The following is a 26,394-nucleotide window of genomic DNA, read 5'->3' as shown; positions in this document are numbered from 1 at the left end:
TGCCAGGGGCTCGACATCCATACGCAGCTGGGAGAGGGGCAGCGAGCAGTGCCTCAGGGTCACCTCCCAGGAACAGGGGAGTTGGACGCCCCTTCAACCCTCGTGTCTTCCTAACGGGTCACTTTGTGACCCAGCCCAGCTCACCTGGAAGGGATCTCACACCAAGTGGCCACATCCTTGTAGGACAAGCAGCTGACCAGGAGGGCAGGGGAGCGCTGGGCTGAAACGTGCCTCCAGCAGCTGCTTCAGGCTGGATGGTGCAGCAGGAGCCACACAGCCCTGTTTTTGCTGGCCTGGGGATGAAAACAGAGAGCCAAGGGCACCTCCTTTCCCATTTGGCTAAAAATACTTCCCAAACCTCATTATTGGCAGCCTGGTGTCAACAGGACCTGGAAACGCTGACAGAGCTGATTTTTGCTCTGCTGTCTCTGGCAATCCTTGTTCTTTCCTGCCTCAAGAGGAGAGTGCATCTCATCATGACAGAAGGTTGTGGCTCTCCTCTATTTACAGGGCAGAGCCAACACAGAGACCAGAGTCCAGGAGACAGCAGCCACTGCAGAAACACAGCCATGTCTTTGCTCCCACCTCTAGCAGACGAGGATCGGGAAGTTAAAGGGATCCACTGAACTGCAGCGACTTGAAAGGGTTCATACCAACTTCAAGGAGCCGAGGATCAAACACTGGTCATGCTGTCAGGACCAGTTGCTCTCTAATGTATCAGAGGTGAAGTACAAGCGCTGGCTTCTTGTGACTGTACTTTGGACTAGCACACTTGAAACGCGAGGTGACTTACTGCTGTCTCCTGCTGACGAGCTAGTGTCACATCCTGGCAGGGTGCTGCAGGATGCTTGCATTAATGTTTGTGCACCGCTTTGAAGCGGTGAACAGCTGCCTATATGGAAAAGTATTTTATTAAATTACCTGGCTAGCCAGAGGATAGATCCAACAGCACCTTCCTCCTGCATTGGTGCCACATCAGCATGACCAATATAAACCTGCATCTCCACTTGGTAGCCTTAAAACGGGGAAGGCTCACCCACCCGCCCTCGCCAGGCAAGCACCAAGGGAGCAGCAGAAGGGGATGGGGCTGTTCAGGACAGCAGGCATTGCGAGAACAGAGGGAAGTGGAGAGATGGATGGATAGAGACCAAATGCCACAAGGGAGCATGGGGGACGCAGGATGAGCCACCTGCCTGGGGATAGCTGGAGGGAGGACACACATTTGAATACATCAAGCCTAACAAGGAAAAACACACTGCAATTCCCAAGCTGCAGCAGATGCCTGGGAGTCCTGTTGGCTGGGCCCTCGTGCCTGAGCACGAGGCATTGCCTTGTCTGGCACTAAGCTTGTTGTAAGAGAGACACTTGCATAGCAAAGTTTGGGCTCCAACCCTCTTGTTCCTACTGAGTATTTGAATCTGCTTCTCTCTGCTCCAAGTCCCCATCACCTTCTGCACAGCAGTAGAAAGCCTCCCTCCTCTGCTTTCTTTTGTTCTGTCTGCAAACAATGCAACAAGCTCCACAGGGAAGCAGCACAAAGAACAAGAAAAAATGAGAATAAGAATAGTTCTGTCCCCGAGGCCCCTTTCCTACAATTACAGATCAGAAAATAAAATCTATGTTCTGTAGCAGTGCTAGAAACAGTCAGGTGAAAAAGCACATGCGCGCACACACACAGATGTGTGGAAAGACTGCACACATGTGAAGAGTGCAAGCTAACAGCCACCCGCTCAGGGTGGGCTACAAAGAAAGAAATCAGGCAAGTAGCCGGAATGGAGAGGCTACGTAGCCACGTGATGAGGTAAGCAGAGGTACTCTGAGAGCACGTCCAACAGACAGCACCAGCTAGTGCAAATGGTGCAACACTCGCATACATAGTTCTAGTTCCTGGCATGCCAAGGCTGATTTCATTCACATTCACCCCAAAGACAACTTTCAGCATCCAGCTCTGACACAATACTCTCTGCTAGCTGCCAGGCAGCCGTGGATGGCAGTTTTCCATGTGTAAACTCTTCTCTGAGCTTTCTAAACATCTCAATCTTCATTTCCATGAAGACCAGGAGGTACCCCTCACCCCACCTTGAACCAGTGCGTCCCCCATGGTTGCACAGCGCTGGAGCTCAGCACCCCAAGCAGCCACACAGGGACATCATCGAATGGATTCAATACTGAAATTGAGCCCTTCCCGGCCATGTCGTCCTCCATCCCACATCCCTGTCCCTGCTGCGTCCCAGTTTCTTGCTGCCTGGGATGGGCTCCCTACAGAGCTCTCAAATGCAAAGCCACCGCAGCTCATTTGAAGCGAGTGGCTGTGCACAAAGTGCCTGCAGCCCTGCCGTCACCTGGCACAAGAACACACATTTCAAGGAAATTTTCCACACATTGAGGATGTTTTTTGAACACCGGCTTTCCAACCCAACTGCTCGTGACTCAGGCCAGTTGGCAGAGCCAGAAGGCTGCTTTGTGCCTTAGGTAATAACAATTTAACAAGGTAACAATCTCTTTAGCCACAAATTAAATGGAAATAGGAAATGTCCTGTGCAGATAAGCTGCTGCCTGGATTATGTCCCCTGCCCAAATATAAACTCCTCTGATCTTTGATCCCTGTGCACACACGCACGCACACACAGCCCTGCTGTGGCTCCACACCTCCCAAGCCTCACCTCATTTGTCATCCTCCATCACTGCCCTCCTGTCATTTCTGGTTGCTCGTCTGGCCTGCGTCAGGCACTGTTGCAGATGCCTCACTGTCAGCAGCAAGGACACGCAAGCATCACGCAGGCACCTTCCCTGACACTCCCTTGCCACTCACAAACCCATCACTTGCCAATGATGTATCTGTCACCCGTGAGATGGCTGCTCTTGCTTGCCTGTTGCTTGTGCGCAGACTGACGCTCGCTCACCAGCTACCCATCCCACATGACACTTACGCACTTGGCCACACGTGCGGCACTTGTCACCTTCACCTGCGCTGCTCCTCCTCCTCTGCCATCACCTCCCCTCTGCCCCAGCCATGGCCACGATCCCCCCAAGGCCACGTGTGTCCCTTGCAGGTGACCCCACGCCCACTGTTGGAAGGAAGATGATGCAAGGTTTAGGCAGCTGCTTTACCGGACAGGATGGTTCGCTGTGTCCGGGTCAAGGGCGGTGACCACCCCCACAACAGAGCCAATGTGGGCGTCCTCCTGGACCTCCATCAGGTTGGAGGGGGGCCGGAACTCAGGGGGCTCATCGACATCCAGCACCGAGACCCGTACAATGGTCTGGTCCCGGAAGGTGCCCAGATCCACAAACCGCGGGTCCACGAACTTGTTGAGGGCCTCCACCACGACAGTGTGCACTTTTTTTGACTCGTAGTCAAGAGGCTGGGACAACAGGAGAGGGTTAGCCATACCCAGCCCGAGGAGCCCCCCTGCTACCCCTCCCTTCACCAGAGACATCGGGGGCAGCACTAAAGCCACCTGCTCCACAGGAGGCTGGGAGCTCTGCCCTCCCGCCAGCAGCACCCACACCGAGGAGGAAGCAGCAGCCTCCAGCCCACTCCTCCCAGGGCCCCCATCGAGGCTGCGCAGGGTGCGGGCAGTCAGTATTCACTGGGAAGACGGCACACTGTGTGCTGCAAGTGAGCAGGTTTTGATCATTAATCACCCTGCTATTATTTCTACAGAGGAGGAGAGCTGAATGCAGCGGCGTTGGTGAACAATCATTCTTTCTTGCCTGCATCAAGTGTTTGCTTGATTGTTTTTGCCACCAAAAACAGATACAGTCAAAGTGCTGTTGGTCTGGTATAGGAATTAGGGGGGCATATTTCTCCCCTAACAGGTGCTATCAATAACACCTGTAAGCTCTCGTCTCCATAGCCCCATGCATGGCTTCACCTATGCACGGCTCACTTCTCCGCTGCCGCCCAGGGAGCTGCCCTGCGCAGGCTCCAGCAGACACCGTACTGCTCGCTGCTCCTTTTCAGCCTTTCCTCCCAGACACAGGTCTGCATTTTGCCATCCAGGCAGAACAGAGGCAGGGCTCTCCCTGCACCTGCAGGCACAAAAATGCTACTGCGAGAGCAGCGCTCAGAGGAGCATTTAATCTCAAACACAGCAGCAGAAGTCCCAAAAGAAAAGGGTCCTCCTAGAGATCTGTGCCCTCCCTACCCAACCAGCTTTCCTCATCTCTCACCTTCTGCACCATGATGACAGCCTCTTGGGTATTGCTGTCTGTAGTGACTTTGAACATCTCCACCCCTTCCTCATCCTTCACCTGATACGTCATGTCCGTGTTCTCGCCGACGTCGGAGTCCTCTGCCTTCACCCTCCCGATGGCAGTGCCCACAGGGGCAGTTTCAACAATGCTGAAATGATACATCTCTGGAGGAAAAAAGGGTACTAGGGTCACTGCTTCTGCCTTTGAACCCCCTCCAGCCTGATACAGCCCTTCGCATAGTCCAAGGGTGCCCCCAGGGAGGTACGAGGGCTGCCCAAACTCTACCAGTATCTATAGTCCAGAACGCCCTACCACGAGAAACACATACCCCAGCCAAAACCAAGGGCTGAGGGAAGATAATCGGGGAGCACTGATGTTTCAAGGTGCTGGGTGAAGTAAGGGCGGATTCCTCTATGGACAGAGCCCTAAAAATAAGTGTTTTCTGATTCTTTGCAAGCTTTACCATTTCTAATTTCTAGGAGATGCAGCTAAAGAGCTGAGCCTCCTCCAGCTGCAGCACCTTACTGGTCTGCCAGCCATGCACTGGTGTGCGCTGCAGAGACTGCACAGCCCAGTCTTCGCAGCAGGATCCTCGCTGGGGAGGGTCCCGGAGAAGACAATCTTGAGCCACAGGCCACTAGCAATGACTTAGAAAACAGAGCTGTCCCGTGACCAGTCCACTGTCTGCAAGCTGGGCAGCATCACCGCGCCTCACGTTGGGGCAGAGCACACCAGGCTCTCACACAGCAGCCAGGCAGGGCCAAGGCCAGCAGCCGACAGCTGAGTCCCTGCCCAAGCTCCCAGGAGACAGCAGTGTGACAGAGCAGGCTGCCTTCTCCCCCAGCTCTGCTCACAGGGGTCAGGAAAGGGCCAGCTCTGCTCTCCTCACCAGCCCTGCTCGCTCCCAGGAGCGGCACCAGGAGCCGGGGGCTTGTTCAGGGTCCTGGACAGGCTCGGCCAAGGCAGCTGCCCCTCCATCGCTCTGCCACGCAGGGACGCATTCAGACCCAGGCAAGGAGCTGCGCGTGCTACGGTACCTTGGTGCTGCCAGCCAGCAAGATGAGCAGCCGGGCTGGCTCACCCTGCGGACATGTGCCAGGCTGTGCTGGGAGCTGAGCTTCTGCCCCACCACTCCCAAGGGGCCAGGGCCAGGACTAGGACAAGGGCCAGTGCTTGCCCCCCACTGCTGTCAGGACTTACTCTGAGGGAAGCGTGGCGGGTTGTCATTGACATCGGTGACTACGATGGTGACTGTGGTGGATCCAGACAGGCCACCCAGCTGTCCTGCCATGTCCGTTGCGCGGATCACCACCTCATACCGGTCCTGCGTCTCACGGTCCAGGTCAGCCACGGCCGTCCGGATCACACCTGGAAACCGGCAGGACAGCGTGAGCACAGGGAGGTCGCAGAGCATCCATCCACAGGGTCACAGATGGGGCGAGGCTGGCAGGAGCTGCTGGAGATTACCCTGTCCGAGCCTCAGCTCTAAACAGGATCAGCTCTATCTCCCAGCCTCTCTGCACATGGCAGATGCTCCAATACTTCACCAATGGTCACGGTCCTTCCCTAGACTCATTCTGGTATGCCCGTGTCTGTCATATTTGACAGCCCAGAACCAGACACAGCGCCCACGTCATCTCACCAGTGCTGAGTAGAAGGGACAGGTCACCTCCCTTGACCACTGGCGATGCTCTTCCTAACACAGCCGTAGGTGCTGCTCGCTGCCTTTGCCATAGGAGCACGTTGCTGGCAACAACAAACATCATCTGCTGGGCCTCGCTGCAAAGGGGAGCAAACCCTTTTGCAGCTTTCATCGAGATCATGTAAGCAAGAGCCAACTGAGGGAAGAAAAGGGCTCTGGGGAAAAGAACAAGCCCAAGGGATTGTCAGCCAGGTGGAAACATGCTGAAAGTCCCCCCGGAGCCCAGGGACAGCCACAGGCCCAACCTGATCCCAGCAAGTCTCTGCAGCCAGTTTGCAGGCATGTTGCATGAAAGGTTCCCAACTGCTGCTTCTACTGCGGGCTGCCAGTAGCTCTGACAGGGTTAAACTCCAGCTCAGAGGAGGTTTGTACTTCTCTCCAGGGAGGCCAGGAGCCGGGTGAAGGATTAGCAGGGGCCAGAGGCACAAGGGCGAGAGGACTCGCCCAGATGCGGGGGCTGTACTGGGGCCAGCCTCGAGGTTTGCACAGAAGGGCGGGCGGTGTAACAGCCTGGGCTGAGTCACAAAACCCCTTTGGCACCAATCTGCAACAGCCCACTTATCCTTATCTGCTCAGGCAGGAGCCAGGCTTGCCGCAGCGTTCCCAAGAGAACATCGGTGCTCCCAGCCCACAGCACCGAGCTCCATTTCACAGGTGCCTCGTGGCCCCAAGCACACCCCCCCCATTTGCTTTGGGGAATGAAGGGGGGACAGCGTATTTCCAAAAGTTTGTGTGTGCAAAACCCCTCATTTTCAAGTGTCCCTGTAAGTTAAGGAGACCAGAGATGATGTACATGCTCCGTGTCAGGCACCGAGAATGCACTGGAGACTGTAAAGCTTAACAAAATGTGTGGTATGTTACTGGTTTTTATGAAATCAAGTCTCTTAAAAATAAAAGTGTTTATAGGTCTTCAGTAGGCAGCTGGGCTTGGGGGAAATGACCAGGACTAAAATATAAAGGAATGTAAAATAAGAAACAAAGAGTATTAAACCCCAGCAAACACTGTGAATGGCGTAAGTTATGGCTTCCTATGTCACCCAGGAGTGTTTCATTTACATGGAAACAAAGCAGAGAGGAAATATTTTGAGAATGAAAGAAATAAATGACTCTGCCCTGAGGCGGCACCAGGGGTATGCATGAGTGCATACACGGATGAAAGGTCATTAGCGGCACATTCCCAGTCCCGCTATACCAGCAACACCCCAGAACAGCCAGGAATCCGCTTAAAGTCCCCTCCAGCTCAGTTTCTGAACATTCCCACAGATTTAGACATTGTTTTCTGTTTTTCTAATTGCTCTCTTCCAGGCTTTTCTGTTTAACTATTAGATTTACCTCCTCCTACTGTGAGCTGCAAAATCCATTTTTGCTTTGTTTCACCAGTAATGCTGCCTGGCGTTAGGGAAGATGCTGGAAGGGGGTTGCCAGGCTGTGCGGTGTGGTTCTCCAGCAAGGGGGTCCGACCCGGAGGGAACAAGGAGCTCATCCCTTGCCAAGTGAACAGCAGAGAATCATCCAGTTGCTGTCAGCAACCTGCAAGAGGTTTGCTGACGTGCACCAAAGCGAACAATGGCAGAGCATCGCAGCCATCCAAGCCACCTGGCTGAAGGCAGACACTTCTGGGAAGCCTTCAGCACAACCTGAGCACAGTGGAAAGGAGAGCTGGGTGCCAGCAGGCTGCAAGGAGACAAGATGTGGCTTCAGGGACATACCCCGAGGCTTTCAGGCATCAGACCTCCAGAGCCAGCAGGTTGCCACAGTTTCTCCGTTGATCTGTTGTGGGTGGACGGCTCGCATCAAGAAGCCGCTGGTGCTGTGACCCAAAGGCAGTCAGAAATGCCACTGAGCTGGGAGGATGAAATTCTCCCTCCTCCTTTGCATGACATTACAGGTGCAGGAAGAGCTGGCAACACTGTTCTGGAGACATTTATCTCTCCTTGCTTTCTGAAACTAGCAATTATTCTAACGATTATCATTGTTAGGATTTATAATAAAAGACATAACCACAGTTTCATATCCTTGCAGCTCCCCAGCTCTCATGGATAGGCAGAATTTCACTCAGCTTCCCCTGTACCTGTCATTTTGGTTCTGCAATCACCTGGACTCCCACTGCCTTCAGTCCCATGAATCGAGAGGAGGCTCTGTCTCACCCACCATCTCTCGAGCACTTCCAGCATCTGCCTGTTTACACCCTTGGGTAACTCTCAGCCCTTCTACTGCTCGACCACCAAGGTCCCTGCTCCTGGCCAGCATGCAAGGTGAGACGCAGCACACAGCACTGCAGAATTTCTGCTAGAGAGCATCCCAAGCTCTTCACAGGAAGACAGCAGGTGTTTACCCTGCGATGGGGCTCGGGGTCTGTGCTGGCTCCTTTGTTCATCCTGGGTCTGTTCAGAGGAAGCCATTTCACCAGGAGTCCCACCCCACCTCATCCAAGTGGGCTGAAGGAGCGCCGACAAGGGAGCGATGAAGGCAGCTCCAGGCACGCGTCCCGGCGAGAACTGCAACCTCCCATCCGAGGGCAGGCAGGACTGGCCTTGCACAAGCACCATTTCCCCAGGGTGCACGGGACTGGCCTCAGCTGGTCGTGATTCTGGGCCCCTCCTGCCACTCCACTGTGAATACAAAACCGTTATTTCTGGGCAAGCACTATCTCATTGAAATTTAAGCAATTCTGTTAATTAACGGGGTCTGAAGCATTTTATAATGAAAATGATTCATGTCAGCACAATAGTGATGAATTGGGATGAGAGGGAAAAAGCTCATGCATTCACCAAAGCTGTAATGACTTAACTGAGCTGCTCGTAATGATATAGCTCATAATACACCATGCAAGATGGGAGGAAAGTGCTCAGGCACTTCCCAGAACACCTCCAAGGTCACCCGTCCCAGCGGGGAGCATGTCCAGGCCATTTGGCACGTGCAGAGCAGACAAACGGCCCCAGCCGGCTCCAGATCTTCTAGTGGCACAAGGCAGACAAAATCTGTCTTTGATGAGGGTGTAGACTATGAGCAGAAACCACCTCCTGTCAAGATGCATGGTGTTTGTCCTGGAAAAGTAGGGGTCTGATACCGATGAACCACCCCAGGCCTCCAAGAGCCCCAGCAGGATTGCCACCGAGAAAGCTGTTCCCCATAAAGTCGTATGGGTCACACCAGGCTGCTACCCCAAGTGTCAGGCTGGTTTTGTCTTTTAGGAAATGGTAAGTGGTACCTTAGCCTAATGGCCTTGACAAATCATGGTCTCCAAACATACTCCACACGAATTCCTAGAACATGGCACTGAGTGCTGCCATAAAGCAGCACCAGCAGCAAACTTGCATGGTCCCATCTCCTAAAGCCAGAAGAGCCTCTGGTCTCAAAACCTGACCCCCAGGGACTCTGCAAAAGCAACAGCAAGTGATGGTGGCAGACCTGTTCTCAGGGCACAGAGACAGAAGAGGCAGGGACCTCCACTGCTGTGTGTAGAACATGGAAAAGTCCTTGCTATCATCTCCCAAGATTGACCTTCTTTCTAGGTAGAAAAGCTGCCAAACTTTGTCCTTCCCAGACACTGCTAACAAAGCAAGAACAACCTCCAGCTCAGACTCATCTCTCTAGTTTTGTCAGCATCTGTTATAGTTGAATAATATAGACTCATGGTGGCATACCCTCTGGTACAAGGCACATGTGGCTTTCCAGCATGATCCAGATTAATCAGTATAATTACCAGGCAAGGGGACACTTACAGCATCACATAAATACCATAAAATCTGCTCAAACAGCAGACACTCTTTGGGTGACAAAAACAAAGCAGGACAAAGCACTCAGCAGGTAACTGCCTTCCAGGAATCCCATCATTATGGGCTTTGCTCTTGGATACTTCTAGCTCACATGTCCACATCCTTTTTGAGACCCTCTGGACAAGACACCTCCCAGCTGAGGGCAGTCAGGAGCAACACACCCCCTGCTACAAACTGCAAAGCCAGAAAGTCGTGGAATAATATACATGGAAGTCTCCTCAGAAGGTCCCTTGTCCAGCTTCAGCTCAAAGCAGGCAGTCTCCAAAGGCAGCAGGGCCATGTCTGGTCAGGTTTTGAGTATCTCCAAGGATGTAACTTGTCACCACGAAGGTGGCATTTTTCTCTTCCTGCCATTTCTGTCTTTTTACCGTGCATGTCTGAGAAGAGTCTGGCTCTGTCTTCTCTATCCCCTCCTATTAGGTAGCTGGATAAAACAGATTCACTCCTCCCAGCAGCCTGGTCAGTTAAAGCAAACAGATCTCTGCCTCAGCCCAGGGGTGGGAAGACATTGCCAAATAGACTGCAGACTCCTCACCTGTGCCTACACCCGCCTGCAGGAACACAGAAATACCAACGTATCTGCCAAGACACAAGTGCCGCTCGAGGCACACATCCTGGAGAAGGTCAGCCCACTGCAGATGGGGTCTTAGCCCCAAGAACCAGCACTTCATCCGCCCTACATGCGCAGCCCCCCTTCCTGTCCTTCAGCTCAGGACAATCGGGGAGGCAGAAGCTCTAAGCAAGGTACTAGGCACAAGGTTCAGGAGGTTCATGGCTCTTTAGCAAATAAGGTACAGAGCTGAGATCCAGAAATGGAAATATTATGGTTGCATCAGCATAACCAAGCTAAGCAACAAAGTTAATCAGCCAGGTGCAGACTCACACAACTGTTGTGGCTGAGGGATGTCACTGCCTGTGCATTTCTCATGTGGTACCTTTCATAGTGGGTGACCAAGTCCTTGTCAGACCATAGCTCCTAGGGCAGCACCCACAGAGCTGCTGCCACTGCTCAGAGGAGCACTTAGCAAGGGCTTGTTCCTGGCTGGAATCAGCCTTGTTCCCATGCCCACACAGCAGCAGCAGTGCCCTGGAGGGAAGCATCTGCAGTGAGTTCTGACAGCTAGGCCAGCAGAGTTACCCTTCCTTTGTCTCTTCTTTTAGCAGCTAAATCCCTCATCATTTAATATTAATTCCCACTGCACATTAGTAGATATACCCTAATTTCCTCACAATGACCAAACATACAGTTTGGTCCCAATCCTGCAGCAGTCTTTGAAAAAGACTGTTAACACTCAGTCTTGCTAATAACAGCACCTTACATAAGTGTGGCTTCTCTGCAGACTCTCATCACCCATGCTCAGAGTCCCCTCGTCCCTCTGGCACAGCCCTGGTGAATAAGCTTCTGGGACGGGGCACAGACCTGCATAAACCCATGAGCGCACACAAACACGCACATAACCGACATCTGTGTTTCCAGGCACCGAGGAGCATTTTTAACAAACTGGCAAGAGCAGCAGAGAAACATGTGCTGCCTCCCACCATCACATCGCACAAATACAACAGTTCATCAGCCCAATTCAGCATGTTCCCCGCAACAGTTCTTCTCCCAGTTTACCCTTACTACCCTGGGACTAGGGCTGTGGTCGGTCTCCAAACAGGGCAAGGCTGACAGGTAAGGATGAAACAACTAATGACTGCACACAAATAACCTTCGTCCCAGCAGGCCAGTATTTCTTGTCCTCCTCTCCCTGGCGCAAGTACCTCTAAGCCCTTACTGGCTAAGCCTCCAAATCAGGAGACAGGCTCTAGAACTCAGGAGCTGGTTTAAGAAATCATAAATGCCAGACTGCATTTCAATTAGCCTTCTGAGTCCTCCTGCTTTTCCCTTGCATACAGCAGAATGACAGATTTTAAGAACAACCTCTTCCGTTCGGTAAAAAGCAAGAGATTCCCATGCACTCTCCTGAACTGACAAGCCGGGCTTTTAGGAAAACACCAAATATCATGAGACCTATGATGTTACCTGCTGTGATTGTTCTGTAGCAGTCAATATTCCTGCAAAGGGATGAAGACGACTGCTGGAGCCAAGGGCACCAGGTTGTGCCTCCCCTCTGGGTGTTGAGTATTTTCAGGTTTCCTCCTGAAGCTGCGGGCAGGGATTGCAGGCAGCAGCGAGTCTCCAGCCATGCTGGCCAGAGATGAGAAAGGGCATTGCAAAGAACACAGCAACAGACATAAGCTGGCAGGCACAGCTGCCTACTGAAGAGCTTTGCGCCTTTAAAGGTGAATAATCTGCAGAGGTACAGAGAGGGTGGGTGATAAAAAGCAACATGAAAATTTGGCCTGCAAATTTAAATGCACTCTGATTTCTCTTCTCACATAAATGCACTGGGAGTCACACGCTCTCTGTGCCCACCTCAGCATCTGAAAAATATAAGTTAGAAGGATCTTGGTGAGGACGGGCTTCCTGGAGCTAGAAGGAAGAACTAGCACTAAACCTCCGGACCCACATCCTGCTGGCAAAGCTGGGGCTCACAGCCCCTGCAGTCACGAGCCTGCCCCACAGCCAGCAGCCTGCTGCGGGGTGCGAGGGGCTCTCTGCAGCCAGACTGAAGTGCTCTTGCCCACAGCCAACACCCACCACCCACAGCAGAAGTGGCTGTTTCCAAACAAACAGCAAAGCCGACGTACGTGCTGACTGCTGTAAAAGCACAGCAGGAACAGGGCAGTTACAAAGAGTGGGCAAAGATCAGCTGCACCCTGTCTGCAAACTGAGAGGGAATGAGGAAGGCAGCACAAAACCTAAATATGACTAATGCCTGCAGGCTCTTGCAAGGAATCTAGGGGATATTCTCATAACTGGCAGAGAAAATCATGCCTCCAAAGTTTGTGCGTACAAAGCTCTCCACTCATACACTAAAAAAGCCACCCTAGACCTTCAACACGTGCAGGGTACGTTCTGGGACCTGATGTGAAGTACGCAAGGTGAGGTACACAACACAAACCCACAGACAGTTTCAGTGTCTGAAACTTAGTTCTCAAAGCACAAGTAGACCGGTGTATATGAAAGAGACACGCGTATGCGTCAGTTTTTTCTTCACCGTCATTCAACACTGTGGAAACTGGAATCATTCTCCACAGCTTTGTGGACACCAGCAAATGCCATGCTGCAGCACCCACTATTCCAGTGGGGCCATTTAGTTGCTCGTTCCCCTCCAAAAAGACATCTGACACTATGGGAATTCAGGGCATATTGAGTGGTAGGACTTGGCATAGCATGGCATCCAGACGTTTTGGGTCTGCCTTTAAAAGGTCCATCAAATCCAAAATCCCAGCTGAATACTACAGTTTGTAACATCCAAGAACAGGAGACAAACTACACAACCTGCACATGGTCCATATCCTGCACCCAAGTGTGCAAACCACACTTGTACATGCAACACCTATGCTATGAAGGACAGTGCAAAAAGCTGGTTGTAAATGCAAGGAAGGAAGAACACCTGCACTGGAAGGAGTCACAGGCTTAGGTGGTGCGCAAAGGAGCACGTGCAGGTATGGACCTGCAAGAAAAGGCGGAAAAGGAGGTCAAAACCAAAAGGGGAAAAACAAATTGTTCTTCATTACCATATATTATAAGAAACGTAACATGCCAGGTTTTTATAGTTCTTTTTATGGCCATTAATAACAATGGTGGCTCTGAGAGTTATGCTGTTGCTATGGATAATTAAATCTTATGCTCAGGGCAGAAGCCAGGCCAGCCAGGGCAGTCGGGCCAGGATTCCCGTGTGGAGCACTAAAAACCTATTCAAGTGCAGAGCAGGAGCAGGATGGGATTTGCTTGGGTAGATGTGCTGGCTCCTGGCCAGTACCACGGAGACACGATGAAACTACATCCCCCCTCAGCACCGCCAGCCCTGTACCTGCTGCACCCAGCAGCGCATCCACATGGGCCAGTGCTGACACGGGGCACGCAGATCATGCCAGGCACGAGGCCGCAGGCGGTGCAGGATAGACTGCAGCCACATCTTTAGCGGCCAGCGGGCAGAGCCGCACAGCACATTCCCGGAGCCTGGGCAAGGCAGCTACGAAAGGCTGTTCACAGCTCAGACATCGCCAGAGTCAGCCCCAGTCCCTGCTTTAGCAGCCAGATATTCTGGAAGCAGACATGCTCAAGAGGGGCCGAGGACTCTTCTGCAGACTGTCAGCAGTTTTACTTTTATGAATCACAAGTAGAACAGTAAATCAACCCCCCCAGTGTATGAAACAACCAGCTTGAGAATTAAGACACAAAAAGTCAAGGAATCAAGAAGCTTGGATTCCCAGAGTGACATTAATTCTCACCACAGTCCCACAGGGCACATTTTAGTTTATGCCTTAATACAGAGCATTAATGTTGTTGCAGGAAGCTGAGCCTCTGCACGTCCTGGCTTGTGCATTTTGCTCCCGGTGGTCCTTCATTCTAGCAGCCAGGCTTCCGCTCACACAAAGCTCTCAGATTAACATGCTCTCATGTGCACCTGAATTTTTAGCCCATTGTTCATCCATCATCCCCCCCCTCCGCCCCAAAACAAAGCAAGTCTGGGAGAAGAAAGCCCAGGTGCAGCAGCTTCTGGGCCAGGAGTGGGTGCAGCCCCAAGTTTGTTCTTGTGCACTCTCCCCACCACACCAGCCTCTGTCCAGACAATGATCCCAGCGGGTCAGGTGTGCTTAGGGGCTACCCAAATTTGAGCTTTACTCCAATGGCAGCCAGGGCTGCGACAGCCTTGCCCATGCACACCAGATCGGTTTTCGGGAGGTGCACGGTTTCACACAGATGCAGAGGCTCAGGCACACATACCCTCCTTGCGCTCTCCTTATGCCAGAGCCTCCAAACAAATTTCACTGACTTACATAAAAACAGCCTTAGAAAACATCTATTAGCACAGACAGGTCAGCCTGACAGAGACTCGGCACTTCAGTCCAGGGGCTGATCTCAGCCTGTGTCGCTGTGGTTCAGCAACAGGGTGGGAGGGGACTTTGCTGTCCAGCTTTCCAACAGAGCTGCAGCTACCCAGCCTGCTTGTCCTTTGACAATTTTTCATTAAACTGTGGGTACTTTACCGCATGCTTTGTGCCTTAAATACCTCTCATTAGCATTTGAGTGTCTTCCTTAGAAAGCTTGCAAGGCTCCCATTAAGGGTAATGCGAGTCACACTCCTGGGAGGCAAGGAGAATATATACCCCAACATCTCCTGGTTATGGTCTACTCTAACCAGTGTGTCAGAGCATCATCTGCTAGGGATTTATTACAGAGGCATTTTACAACAGGCTCTATTATAAGTTATTAAGGAATGGAGCAGCTTCTACTGTTCTTTCATTAAATATTAATAGAACATTTATAAACCGATCCTTAATTTAAAGTGTTACCTTTAATCAAAGCCCCGGTGATAACAACGCAGCCTTTGGTAAGGCCCCTCTGGCAGTACTTAAACCTTTCACACTGAGATTTTACGCGCCTGCGGGTGCACTCCTGCTCTGGGCACAGGGCACACGGAGGAGCTCTGGCCGGTGCAGGCAGGACGCAGGGCTGGCAGCTGCAGGTCTTGCTCCACGGTGCTGCCTGCTGCAGGCATTGCACAGAGCCGGGCAGCAGCCTGCAGGGCTGTCGAGCTTCCTCTCCAACACCCAGTAATGTCCACGACACGGGTACCCCAGCACCAACAGCCAGCACAGAGATGCAGGGCTGCTGGCACACAGCCGTGCACCGAACAGACACAGGACACGCGGCCACGGTCTGGTTGCATCACCCCAACACCCAGCTGGGTGCTGCTCACCTGTTTTACTGTCCACAGTAAAGTGCTGCTCGCCCTCCAGGACGCTGTAGACTACCCGGGCACTGCTCCCGTAGGTGGGGTCATCAGCATCAGATGCCATCACCTGCATCACAGAGGTGCCTGCAGCAAGGACAAGGAGGAAAACAGTCAGGGAGGAGGCGAGAAGAGCAACACAAACCTCAGGGGCTGGCAGGATGGGAGAGCAGGGGCCAACACTGATCACTCGCACACGCTGATGGAAACAAGAACAGCTGGGTGCAAATGCAGCATTGCCTCCCCCCCAAAAGCCTGAGAGCCAGGACTCCAGACCCTGCTGCAAACATCCGTTTTGTCCTGCACAGTGGCAGGAAGGAGCGGACCTTGGGCCACCTCAGGGCTGCTGTCCTGGCAGGACCTGCTCTCCAGGAGATCGCCGGTCTGAACAGCTAGGAGCTTTTTTCCAAGCAGACTTCTGCTGGACCATCTGGGAAGGAGCTGAGAACAAGATGCTATCACCACAGCTGCCCCTTTCCTGTCAGCGCCAACACAGTCACCTCCACCCAGCCAGGGCCTGATCCACGCTGCAGCACCACATCTCTGCAGCAGACAGACCTGCAAAGGGACAACAGCCATGGGAGAGGAAAGGCTTTTGCTTGCCCAGAGTCACACACAGCACCACGCCCTCATGCTCTACACGTAGTAGGGCAGGAGGACTATAAATTGGATAAAAGTCCATCAAATGTCTGCAATTAAGTTATTGATTTTCAACGCTGCCTCATTAAACTGGGTGCTTCACTCCAAGTGTCCCTGTAACGGCTTTAATTTGACATCATGTTCAATTTGACAAAAGCAGGACCCAGGACATGAGAATGGGGCCAGGAGCAAAGGGGCTGAGATCTACAGAGACAACAGGAGGGAGGAAGGAGGAGAAGCCTAATCCTACCTACAGACACCTCTGAGAAAGGAAATGGTGTGACCAAAGACCTGTGAGGACAGGCTACCCAGTTCCACCTCTAGCACCAGACTCATAGTGTCCCTGTCTCGGAGGTCAAGCACTGGAACTAGTCACTTCTCTGGTGGGATGAGATGCAGGACAGGGACAAGAGCCCTGAGCTGCTCATAGGAAAGAGCAAACCAACTGGAAACTCACTGCTGCAAGATACTGCCAGGGCCAAGAGCTGACAAGGCTGGCAGAGAAGCCGATAATTTATAGTGGACAAGATGCTCCAGCAATGGTTGCAGTAGGTTTTGTTTCAGAGATGACTCCAGAGCACAAGAGCAGTCCAAACTGAAGGGGCCAGGAAAGAGCATTTCACAGCTTACACTGCTGCATCCAGCAGCTCTGCTCGGCTTCACGCACTTCTTCGGGTTGCTGTGCCACCAGCTGAAAACCAGAGGTACCACGCTCTGGTCCAGAAACCCACCCATTCTGCGGTGCATCTGTCCATATGCTGCACAGAATCTCACAGGCTGGTCTTGGCTAGACCCATGGAATGATTAACCCAGAGCCAGGCTTACTACTAGTTGTCAGCATCTGAGTCTAGACTCATTACATTTTTAAATGCCAGAGGTATACACAAAGTCAGAAGCAGCCTCTGTTCCCATGTCACAGTGGGCAGAACTGGAGCTGGAACCATCCAGATGGAGGATGAGGAGTTCCAGTCCCTGGTGTCTTCCTCTTCCCCTGCCAGGAGACCACAAGCCCACAGCTTGCAGGCAAGCCAGGCAGCCAGGGTGCTTTCTGCACCAGCCCAGCCCGGACTCAGGCAGGAGACGAGACAGCAGAGAGCAATGCTGCTGCGATACACATGCTGCCCCCAGTCCAGTTCGCTTCTGATCTCCTGGAAAGGGTGTTCACTGAAGAAAATGAGCAGTTACCATGGTTGCTTTTCATTCTCCCTGGCCATCTTCTCAGAGCTGCAGCTCTGCTGATAACATGAGAATCCCCTTCATCGGTCTTCAGCAACAAGCTAGTTCGAGTCGACTTATTTATGCTTTGCTGTCTCCAGTAAAGTTACAGTGCATCCCTGCCAGGCATGTCCAGATTACACCACAGCAACACTAGCTCCCCGCCTTGCAAACAACTGTTTAAGAAATACTATTGCTGCATTTCCTTGAAAGGGTCTGTCCTGCCTCCTCCTCCTCCCCCACCTGCCATCACACAACTCTTTCTCCAGTATGAGCCAAGGCAGATCACCCCCGCGCCACCACCGCACATCCCCTTGGGCACCCTGGCACGTTCCCTTGGGAAGCCTCTGGTCAGAAAGCTGAGAAGGAAGGGATCAGAGAAGGGAAGTACGTGGCACTGGGATCTCCAAGCACCCCTCTCCCAGCTCCAGCAGAGAAGCCCAGCTAGGGATGCTTGAGGTGCCAAAGTCTGAGAATCACAAAAAGCAGCACCTGCCCCTGGCAACAGGCAGGGCTCCTGCTGTGCCCAGCCTGGCAGCTCAGAGTCCATGTCCAGTGTCCACAGCAGCACCCGCTCCTGCACCTAAACCCTGCAGCACCCATCACCACCACAGGCAGAACCTGCTGACCTTGCACAAACATCCCACACTCCAAGAACCACTTGCTCTTGCTTAGGCACCTCAGAGGCAAAGGGTGAGGAGATCCAAAACTCACCCAACACATACATGAGCCCAGAGTCATTTGCCTGCACTTGCCCTGTATACAGTATAACCTGCGTCAGGACTGCATGCACGCAGACAGAGCAAGTGCCCCAAAGACTACAACCCTCTACCCCAGCCACCTCAGTGCTGTCACCCCACAGGTGCCAGCCCAGTGACCATTAAAGATGGGGGCTAGCCACTAAAAGTTTGCATCAGTCTCTGCATCTCATGCTGCTGCTCCCCAGATGCATTCACTCAATTGCATAATTTACCTACTAATGCATCCCTATCAGACAAACAGCTATACTCCTTGTGGTCCGGCATTTACCTAACACTGCAAAACTGCACCAGTGCCAGAGTCCAACGGGAAGGCAGGACCCACGGCTGCCCAGAGGGGGGGTTTTGTTTCTCCATTTTAAGCCATGCCGTGGACAAGCCAGGCAGGTTGCTGCTCTCAGTTTTCCAGTGCCAGCACAGAAGGCTCCTGGGGCTGCCTCGGGCTGCTGGGTGCTCCCAGGTGCTGGAGCAACAGCGCTGTGGGACAGCAGATCCAGGCGGCCAGATCCCAGGCGTGAGCCCCATGTTTGGGACCAGCACTTTCCACTCTAAGGTAAGGGGAAACCAAGCAGCATGAGGAGCATTGCAGCAAGGCACCTTCAGCTCAGAGGCAGCAGGATCATGGCACACTGCCCCTAGGCTGAAGCCAGCAACCCTGAAGATGACAGCTCTGCCCTTCCCCACCTGCTCTCACAGCATCTCATTAACAGATGAGCAACACCAGACAGGTAGGGAACATTATCCTCACTCTGTGCCTTGACTTCTTGACATCTGCAAAGATGCAATGCAGCCTGCTCAAGGTCACCTGTAGGATACCAGGAATCTAGAAGTCCAACTTTCCAGCATCTTCTCTTAACCCCCACTTACCCTTTTCCACCCTCCCCCTCTCTTTCAAGCTGAAGAACAAAGCTCTTAAGTTTAACCTGATCCCCCTCCTTCCTGCAGAGACAAGCCTGGGAACGCTGGCTCCCACCCCTGCTCTCCAAGCATAGCACTGCCCACAGCAAGTACAGCATGTACAACTTTTATTTAGTTCTCTGGCATGTGCCTTAGCCATAAAAGATACGATAAATAAAATCTAAACATCTATCATGTACTGTATAATCCACCTCTCATAAGCAGGAAGCCTGAACTCATATCCAGAGAAATAATTAGACATGTAAAATGAGATAAAGACCTCAGTTCCTCCCCTGGCCAGCTCACCCCACAGAGGAAACCAACAATTTTACATAAAAATTAACGAGTCAGAGTCCATCTCTTACTCTCCTGCTGCAAAGGTGCAATCTGGCACAGCAGACCAAACACACTGTGTTTCCCCCCAGAGGAAAGAGGGGGGAGCAAGACCCTCACTTCCAGAGCAATCGGCCCCACAGCCTGCGCTGGGGCCACAGAGCGCCCGGCAGACCCACAGGGCTGGGTGCGGGAGGGGACACAGACCCTGGCCGCCAGCCACCCTCCTGCCCTGGGCTGTCCCCGTTCCGCACCCTGAGCCGTCCTGGAGGCCTGCCAGGGACATCAGCCAGCCCTTGACTCCACAGGCCAGGGAGATTAATCCCATCCCTACTGAGCCCAGCAGGGAGCAGGGATCGGCAGCGCAGAGAGGGGCTGCCAGCACCCAGCACCGAAAGGCGCCTGGTGATGCCCCCGGGGAGCCGGTGGGATCCAGGCCATTTCTCCACAAGGCCCTTTCCCTCTGTGGCCACAAACGCTGAGATCAGCCCCGTCAGCTGCGCCCGCCGCAGCACGCTGCTGTGCGGAGCCGTCTCAGCCCCAAGTGCCTTGGCTTGGATGGAAAGGGCTCTGCAGGTGCTGGGCTCTGCAGAGCATCTTTGAAATACCAACGCAGACCTGCCCTAGCATCCATCAGCACCTTCCCCACAGGAGCCAGAGCCTCTGGGGCCACTTTCAGCGGTCCTGGGAGATGCCATCCGCCTGTGCACAGAAGGCTAATGGCTCCAGACCACTTGCTATGCCACTCACTCCAAACCCGTTTAGCTAAAATAAATGTCGACAGGCAAACTCCAAACACGTCCAAGAGTAAAGAGGCCCTGCACTGAATCCACAAGCAAGCCAACGGGACCTGTCACTTCCCCAGGGACACAAGTACAGCCAGGCTCCAGGCCTGCAGAGAGCCAAACAGCAGGAAAAGCCAACAACTGCTAAATTTGACTGCCCCCCCTTCATGGCAGCCTTCACCCCTTCCCCGTTGCAGGCTGGAGCCTCCAACTGCTGTCCGGACCAGCTCTGGGGCTGCACCCTGCACCTCCAGCTCAGGCTGAGCCCAAAGGACAACTCTCTGCCCATGCTTAGAGGGCCTTTCTGGGCACATCTGGGCACTCCAGGATGGCACATGGTCCTTTCAGCCCTGCAGAATGTAACAGACCCTGAGAGGAGTGCTTTGTCATGCAAAGCCACAGGCCCTGGACTGATGCTGGAGTGCAGCACCCCCATCTCGGGGACCCAGTTGCTGTGGGGACGAGGGGGCAGCTGAAATTTTCTAAACAATGCAATTTACAGCTTTTGTCTTGCCCAGACACATGCAGCGGCTGATGCACCCCAGAAACACGCAGGCAGGATATCAGGGAAGAAAATAAACCAGAGGAGCTTAAAAATTACTGGAGCAGAAGTGAGTTTCTTGCAATCTCAGGAACATCCTGACTTGGTAGAAAGCCAAATCCAACCCAGAGGAGATTCACTGCAGAGTCCTCACAGCCCACAGGACAAGCCCGAGGGAGCTAATCTGGCTGTGGTGGAATCACTCAAACATACAGCTATGGAAACATTCTTTGGGGGGGCGTCTGGCCAGAGAAACCCATTGCACAAGGCACCCCAGGCCCTGGCACCAAGCAGGTAAAAGTGGCATCTTGGGGATCAAACCAAAACATTAAATTAAGGGGGCACAGGATGCCTGAGGGGCTTAGCGCATGCGGGCAGGATGCAGCGAGGGTGTAGCAGGTGCTCAGATGTGCAGGGCAGAGGGCTCAGGGTTTGCACCATGACCAAGAGTGCAGTGCTGAAGGGGAAGGAAGGGGTGCTCTTGCTGAGGACCAACAGGCAGGGTAAGCCCCAGCTACTTGCTGCCCCAGCAGCTTCCAGAGGCACACAAGTGTTTTGAGCACTTTCTATCAAGGGGAAGAAAAAAAAAAGATCAGACTGCCTGCAAGTGTTCTGGCTGCATGTTAAACAAAGTATTTTTCTCTGCTTCCAGCATGGAGATTAAACAATTTCTCTTCACAATAATCACTTCTGCATTCAGCCAGCTTTGTGCTAGAGTCAGGGCTTGACCCCAAGTTTCTGTCTGTACAGCCAAATCATCTCTAATCTGGACTTGGTGCTACACAGAGCAATAAGGAGAGCAAAATGCACCAGGGAGGAGTGATGTTCTGATGAAAGGATGCACATTTCCTAGTGTGTCCCTTACTCCAGGCTCTGCACGCTCCCCAAACAGCCCAGAAGCGAGCTCCGGGCTGCAGCACCCACTCTGTGCAATCATCAGAGCTGTCTTGCAGGAGGCACTGTGTGCTGGATTTGGGCTCATGCCTGTGTGTGGCAGACAGCTGTTAAGCAGAACCCAGGGAGCTCAGGAAGGGAGCCCAAACCACAGCTAATTTTAGCATCTCCTGATACAAGGTGAAGCTCCTGCAGTTCCCAGGCAGTTGGCCAGGTCCCATCCTACCTTCTTCTGTAGCTCCAGGTCTCTTCCTTTGGTCAACTCAGGCATTTTGGAGTGATGTGCACCAGGGAACCTACGCAGAGGCTGAACCTCAGGTGCCAGCACAGAGCACAGCGCAAGCTCTTAGCTCACAGTTTCTTCTTGAGGTGACAGGACAGCAGCGGGGCTGCAACAGGGTTCGCAGCTCAGACCCCATCCTGCAGACAGACTGCTCCTTGGCTAGCCCACATGCATGCATGGCAGCTGGCTGTCCTGACCTGGCAGCAGGCATGGGGGAGTTACCAGAAACGCTCCCAGGCAGCACCACCAGCCCCTGCCTTCCCCTGCCCAGGCAGACCCAGTGCATTGCCTCCAGCCCTGGGGCAGGACAAGGCCCTGCTCCCTCTGTGGGGCTGAGCAGGGAGAGCCCTCTGCCAAGCTGCAGCTCCAGCCACCTTCCCTGCCAGCCTCACGCAGCGCCAGGTCAAACCTGCCTCCTCTGCACCCCGACAGCAGCATGCGATGGCTCCGTGCCATGGTGTCCACAAAACCGTCCCCAGCACCGGTGCGATTTCTCCTGATGCCCCAGCAGCCCCAGACCAGATGAGGTTTCTAGACACGAGTCATTTGAAGCCTGCTCTTGCAGCGAGTCCTGCCATGCCAAGGCAGCCCAGGTAGAACTGGTGGGTCAGCTTCCCTTTTGGATGTGCTTCCTCCAAGTGCAGGAGCTCAGTGCCAGCCACAGGTCTGTGCTCTCTGTGTAGAAAACACTGACTTCTCCAGGAGCACAGCACGTGCTCAGCCTGGCTCCATGGGCTGGGGTTAGCTCCAAGCCCCACCTTCGCCCCTTCACAAATCCCAGACTCTGGCCTCACCTTCCTGACCATCTTGCATCTGCCATTTTTGATCCATCAATAGCAACCCATTTTCCTTTCCCTTTGCAGAGGTTTACAATGAGTCTGGTGAGTTCATGGAAGACAGATGCTGAAGTTGACTAAACCCACGAAAACCACCCACAGCTGAAGAAACCCCCGAGCTGAAACTGGTTGCTGTTGGGAGAGTATTAAGAGGAGCATCACATGCTGCGTGTGCTGTTCCTCCTCCTCCGTAAGCATCCACTTTATCCACTGCCAGGAGAAGATCCTGGAACAAAGAGGCCTTTAGTCCCCCCGACTTAGTCTCAAGCAGCAAGTATGCCGTTGCTACCAACCGTGCTGCCCTGACCCCAGCGCAGAGCAAGGGGCAGGTGTGTTGCAAAGCACTCCCAGCTACTCTGTCAGAGTTTGTGCAGTTCACTCATTTGTTATTCCATCTTAGACACTATGAAATCAAACGACTTTCCCTCCCAATTAGTACTCCTTCATTATGCAAATATTGTCCTTTGATCTGCTCCTGCTGTCACAGAGCGGATCTGACCGTATTTGTTTTATTCCTCTCTGCCCCAGGAAGGTAGCCACCTCTGGGAGCTGGGACTACGCTTTTGGCAGGGAACGGGGAGCTGCAGCTGATAGCTGCCACGAGCGAGAAGAAAAACCATCCACTTGGGCAGCCCCAAGCACAAACCCCAGCGAGGCAGGAGTGTGCGAGGAGGAGGAAGGGGGTCACCTCTCACTTCTCAGCCTGGGCTACAGAGCAAAGGCTGTCTGAGCAGCAGAGACGGGGAATGAGCAGCTCCCTACAAACAAGCTCCAAGCTGGGGAGCAGCCCCTGACCCCTGGGGTGGCCTCAGAGAGCACAGCTGAACCAGAAACGCTTGTGATCCAGGAAAACGTCCGCACCCTGAGACCAGGCATGTTCACCAGCAGGTCCCCAAGCTTTGACCTTGATCTATTAATAGCCAGTCCAAGCTCTCCCCAAGCTGCCCAGCCTTCCTACCCCTGCTTGTCCAGTACAGGGGATCACCTCCATCCACATTCAGAAGGCAAAAAGACAAGGTGCCCATTCACTGTTATAAAAATACCCTCAGGTCCAGGGGAGATCATCTGTCCAGCTCAGAAACAGCAATCATCGCCACCAATACCAACCACAAAAATAAGCCACGATCACAGCTGCACCAGGCCTTGACGCCACAAAAGGAGCACTCCCCCACAAACAGGCCCTGGCAGGGTATTTTCCGTAAGTCCTGAACTTTATCTCCCTGGCCCAGGCAGCATCCCATGTCCTGCATCCTCAGCCCTTCCTACAGCATCTGGAGCAGAACTGCACACACCAGGCCCATGACCAGCTCCCATCTCCCTCTGGGTCCACACCAGGGCCACAGTGGAAGAGCAGGGCAGCTGCAGAACCCCAGAGGGTTGAGGAGAAAGCTACTTCCCAGGCTTGCTTGTTTATGCTTCCAAAGGACGTGTCCACCCTGTCCTTTGTGCCAGCTGCTCCCGGGCAAAGCACTGGTACACCAAGGGGGAACCGGGAGGGAGCTGGGGACTTGCAGCAGCACATGGGTACCCTCCAGCTCTGCATTCAGACTGCAGGGGACCACGCGGCAGCACCACTTGAAGATGCTGCATGAAGCCCTCCCCGCCCCGTTAGCTGGGCCATCTCAGGGCTAGGCTGCTACGGAGGAGCCCTTACGCTCCCCGGGACGGCCAGGCTACAGAAGGCTCCAAGGTTGTGGCAGGCAGACAGACATCAGCCTGGTAAGCAGAGCAGGCTCTTGGCTCCAGCCTCCCTCTCTGAGCACGCAGCTTGGAAGCACAGCCCACACCGTTCACAGCACTCCTCTTTACATTAAACTTTTGAGTATTTTAATTCACAGGAATCGCCTCCTTTCATGTTGTGAAACCGTGTTTCTTTCTCTCTCTGATCTCCAATTTCGCATAGAAACTGTCTCCTTTGATATGTCTTGTTCACATCAGTCTGATCAGGCAGCTCCATAATTGTTAGTGATTTTCAAAGAACCGGGATCCTTGTCTAATACTCAGAGTTGAGAATTCCTTCCTTTTTAAATGTTGTTCAAGCAAAATAGATTAATTTAATTTCTTTCTTCCCTTTGGGAACAGGATGCCTCCTGCATTGCTGCCCACATGCTGTCTTTCATTTCTCCAGGAGCACATGGCTGTAGTTCAAGGGGTCACTCTCTGACTCAGGAAAGGATTTGTGCAGGTAAATGGAAGAGGAAGGAGAGCTTGGGATGCCTCAGGAGAGCTCGTTCTCCATCCATCAGCAGAAATCCAGGCAGCAGCAGCTCCTCTGGTGTGGGCAATTCCTGCACATCCGTACCTGCTGGAGGCCGTGCACCAGTCTCACAATATGCTGCACATTAACCACGGAGAGCCAGAGCTCTGTCCCGAGGCAGCGGGGACCTGAGCACCATCCCCTGTGCTCCGCTTCCAGGATGCCTCTTCAGCCAGACCTTCCTGCACAAGCACAGCAGGACCTGGCGGTTCCCCTGACCTGCTGAGCCCCTCCTGTGGCTTCAGCCCTGCTCCCCCCGCCCTGGCCCCCCCAGATGCTGTACCTCCCTGAGCTCACTGCCTTCCTGGCACTGTCACTCTCCCGCTTGCTGACTCATCCCTTGCTGACAGCACTGGGGACCTGCCTGATCTTTGATGCCAGTCAGTCTTCTGCAGGCTGTCCTCCACCTTGATGCAGCCTTTGGAGAACAGTGATTTATAGTTCCCTGCCCGCGGCGCATGCGGGTACGCGCAGTCTGCTACGCGCTCTGGCTAGTCAATGGGGGATAACAGATAGCCCGATGTGGATGGGGAACGGTGTGATGCTCTGGGCAGTGCAGCAGGCCAGCCACCCTCCCCAGACTTGAGCTGTGCTCAGCAGTGTGGGAACCCGCTTTTGGGCCAGCACAGGGGGCAAGGGCAGCAACACTGCAGCTCATGCACCGCCTCCCTGAACCCCTCGTGATGCCCAGGTGAGCACAAAGCTCAGTGCCCTCCTCTGCCAGCCCTAGGGGGGTGGGCTCATGCAGCCTCATGGCACACATCCCAGCCTGGCCCTCAGCACTTTGGTGAGGCTGATCACCAACGGACTTAAAAGATGCCTGGTGGCAAGGGGATGGGCAGGCTAACAGTAACACGGGGAAGCCACACTTCTGTCACAGGGGACGTGAATTCCCCAAGTCTCAGCCAACAGTGCCTGGCCCCTCGGAGGAAGGCCAGAGGCCAGGTGAGAGGGGCTCGGCAGCGCTGCTCGGGGATGCACAAGGGGATGGCTGGGCAGCCGCGGGGCTCTAGAGAGCAGCAAAGCAGCACACAGGATGGCCTGAGGATGGGCTGGGGCACAGGCAGCCAGAGAGGGAGAAACACCACTCAGGCTAATCTGAACCACAGGCAAGCCGTGAGCCCCTCGGCATGCAAGGGCTCGGTCCGTCCCCCCCACCTTCCCCAGCGTTTGGGAGCGAGGGGGCTGTGCAAACCCAGGGTAAATACACAGCGGGCAGCTGGCACCACCATGACCTGTCTCCAGGGCACAGCTTAGGGCTGAGACCGAGCGCTCAGCCACAGGCTGGCAATCAGCTCAGAGGATTTATTCACTTGTTTTCCTTAAGCCACCTTATTTATTTTTCCCTTTTGTCTCCCTAGCTCTGGTCTCAGCCAGAATCCCCGGGATTTGCAGCCGGTTTTGCAGGGTACAGCGGGCTCAAGGTTTG

At 53.6% G+C, this 26,394-nt stretch overlaps 1 protein-coding gene across 3 annotated transcripts in view; it reads right to left on the bottom strand.

Annotated features, from left to right (window-relative positions):
* Positions 1-26,394, bottom strand: part of CDH22 (cadherin 22) — an 85,684-nt gene that overhangs the window by 26,312 nt on the left and 32,978 nt on the right. For all 3 annotated transcript variants that reach the window (XM_075768630.1, XM_075768629.1, XM_075768631.1), the window contains 4 exons: positions 15,495-15,614; positions 5,401-5,568; positions 4,177-4,364; positions 3,112-3,365 (listed from right to left, as the gene is read on the bottom strand). In XM_075768630.1, the coding sequence (XP_075624745.1) occupies positions 3,112-3,365; positions 4,177-4,364; positions 5,401-5,568; positions 15,495-15,614 (730 nt within the window). The remainder of the gene's footprint in view (positions 1-3,111; positions 3,366-4,176; positions 4,365-5,400; positions 5,569-15,494; positions 15,615-26,394) is intronic.

This window comes from Balearica regulorum, chromosome 16 (genome assembly GCF_011004875.1).
Source record: "Balearica regulorum gibbericeps isolate bBalReg1 chromosome 16, bBalReg1.pri, whole genome shotgun sequence".
NCBI classification, from domain to species: Eukaryota; Metazoa; Chordata; class Aves; order Gruiformes; family Gruidae; genus Balearica; species Balearica regulorum.
The sequence above is the reverse complement of the archived record's forward strand: the minus strand, read 5'-3'. Positions and strand labels throughout refer to the sequence as shown.